The sequence below is a fragment of the Austrofundulus limnaeus genome, unplaced genomic scaffold (assembly GCF_001266775.1).
Source record: "Austrofundulus limnaeus strain Quisiro unplaced genomic scaffold, Austrofundulus_limnaeus-1.0 Scaffold9, whole genome shotgun sequence".
NCBI classification, from domain to species: Eukaryota; Metazoa; Chordata; class Actinopteri; order Cyprinodontiformes; family Rivulidae; genus Austrofundulus; species Austrofundulus limnaeus.
The window spans coordinates 2,587,292-2,589,429 of NW_013952411.1; the positions used below are offsets into that span (position 1 = coordinate 2,587,292).

Sequence of the window (2,138 nt, forward strand, 5' to 3'; positions counted from 1 at the left end):
AGTTTGCTGAATCTGACGTGACATGTTCGTACGAACCCTTCGTACGAACAAAAGTAAGAGAAATTTAGGACAAGAATACGAACATGTTCTTGCATGAGGCCCATTCTTTTATAAATCTGACCCCTGGGCATTACCTTAATGTCTGGAATGATGCGCAGGAAGCGAAACACGATCAGCATGTTGACCAAGCGGATCATCTCCCACAGAGACAGTGCACCGCGAGAAGAGGGGTCCCTGTGATCCCACACACAAACACACATATATGTTTTTCTACCTTCACAGGGACTTTCACGGTCACAGTGGTCCCCACAAGGTTGTGTATTTTGAAACAATGGGCCTTACAGGATAACAAATGCCAGAACACACTGATGTGGTGAATTCTCAAACGGATGATATTAATTTAATGTATGTGTAAAAATCTAGGCATTAGAGTGAAGATAAGAGTTAAAAGCATGCAAACCTACCAGGGTGAATAGGGAAGCCTGTAGCTGATAAATATGGAGATCTGAAGGACCTAATGGAAAACAAAATACAAAAACATCAGTGGTCAAATTAAACTGTTTTAAATCAACTATGCTTTGAATTGAACATAATAAATATTACAAAATGCATACAGCTGATTTTTAAACTAATACTTTTATAACAACCAATTGCTTGAGGGGTTAGTGTTACAGTAAATTACAAACGGATGTAATACTGTATTGTAATAAAGCTACACTCCTGGTGCGTTTCAGGAGATGTGCCAAATGGAGTAAGTGATGGTTTGACAGCAGAGAAACCGACGGGTGCAGCTGAAGCTGTCTTACCAACAACAGAAGAGTGAGAAAACCATCAAAGATGTTGTTCCTGTACGACAGGTAACCTCTCCACCCAAAGGCAAAGATCTTGGCAGACATTTCAAACAGGTAGTAGAGGATGAAGCACAAGTTGGTGACCTGGAAGTGAGGCAAGGGAAAATATATTCATCCAGAAAATTCAGTTTATCTGATTTGTTTTACGGTTTTATTTGTTGAAACTGTTCGGATGTTGTGCTTGTCTTCACCTCTAAGACGTAGTTGTCTCTCTCTGCTGTTGACTTCTCAGAATTCAACACCAGGATCGTCTGGAACACAACAGCATTGCATCACACACACAGGGTAGCATGCTTCTGTAGGTGTGTGTGTGTGTGTGTGTGTGTGTGAGACTTACACAGATGCACATGACATTAGCGAGTGCCACTGCGTTACCAAGCACAGTGAGGTAGTAGTGACTGAAGACCACCTGCAGCCTCTGCAGGACTGGTGACGAGTACTGAGGAAGAGGAGGGTGCTGAAGCGAACATAGACACACACACATGAGACACACCGAACTGCTGTCACAGAAAACACGTTCAGCTGGGTGGAGCTATGGAGTGAGAGCACTGCGTCACCTCTTTAATACAATCTTTATCCAGTTCATCAAAAATGTGCTTAAACTGCTGCCGATCCACGTAGCCCACGTCTGCGTAGCGCTGCGCCTCCTGACGTGGAGGGGGTGCAGAAGAGAGCATCACAGAAAGATCAAATCTGTCACACAGTGGAGCGGTGTGGGTTTGTACAGGACAGGAAGACGGGTTTTTGTGACGCCTCCTGGGTAAAGCTAACAGAACAGTCTGGACCCGGTGTTGCTAATTAGTCGCTCTTTGTGCTTTTACAGGAATTACAGAAAAAAATGATGCATAGAAGGTGAAACACTGAGAGGTAGACAACTGACTTTTAGAAGAATTAATAAAACTACATTCTTGTACTAAATCACACCTGAACCACAGGCAGATGGCGCTAAGAACAAAAACATTCTGATCTGATTGATTAGGGCACATTCAGAGGAAGTCTACACATTTTGACAGCACTGTTTACCAAATTCAAATCTAAAACTGTAAACAGACCTTTTATTGACCTAAATGATGTAATCTGTCAAATTATAATGGAGAAATAATCTTTGGGCCTAAGCTTTACTAAACACAGTTATTAGAAAAGTTCTTACGTTTTTGCACATGCAAATATTTACATCTGTGTATTTAAACATCGACGGTGATGTAAAGCTTTATGAAAYAGCATCTGAGTGAACTGCTATGAAAATCTGGTAGCGACTCATTTTAGTTTTAGATGCATTCTGACCAG

General features: G+C 41.7%; 1 protein-coding gene across 1 annotated transcript in view; it reads right to left on the minus strand.

Moving 5' to 3' along the window:
• The window catches only part of tpcn2 (two pore segment channel 2), a gene marked incomplete in the record, with an annotated part of 25,001 nt that overhangs the window by 8,499 nt on the left and 14,364 nt on the right, over positions 1 to 2,138 (minus strand). Inside the window, 6 exon segments of the mRNA XM_014001513.1 lie at positions 135 to 234; positions 465 to 514; positions 807 to 935; positions 1,043 to 1,102; positions 1,189 to 1,308; positions 1,409 to 1,498. Coding sequence (XP_013856967.1) covers positions 135 to 234; positions 465 to 514; positions 807 to 935; positions 1,043 to 1,102; positions 1,189 to 1,308; positions 1,409 to 1,498 — 549 coding nt within the window.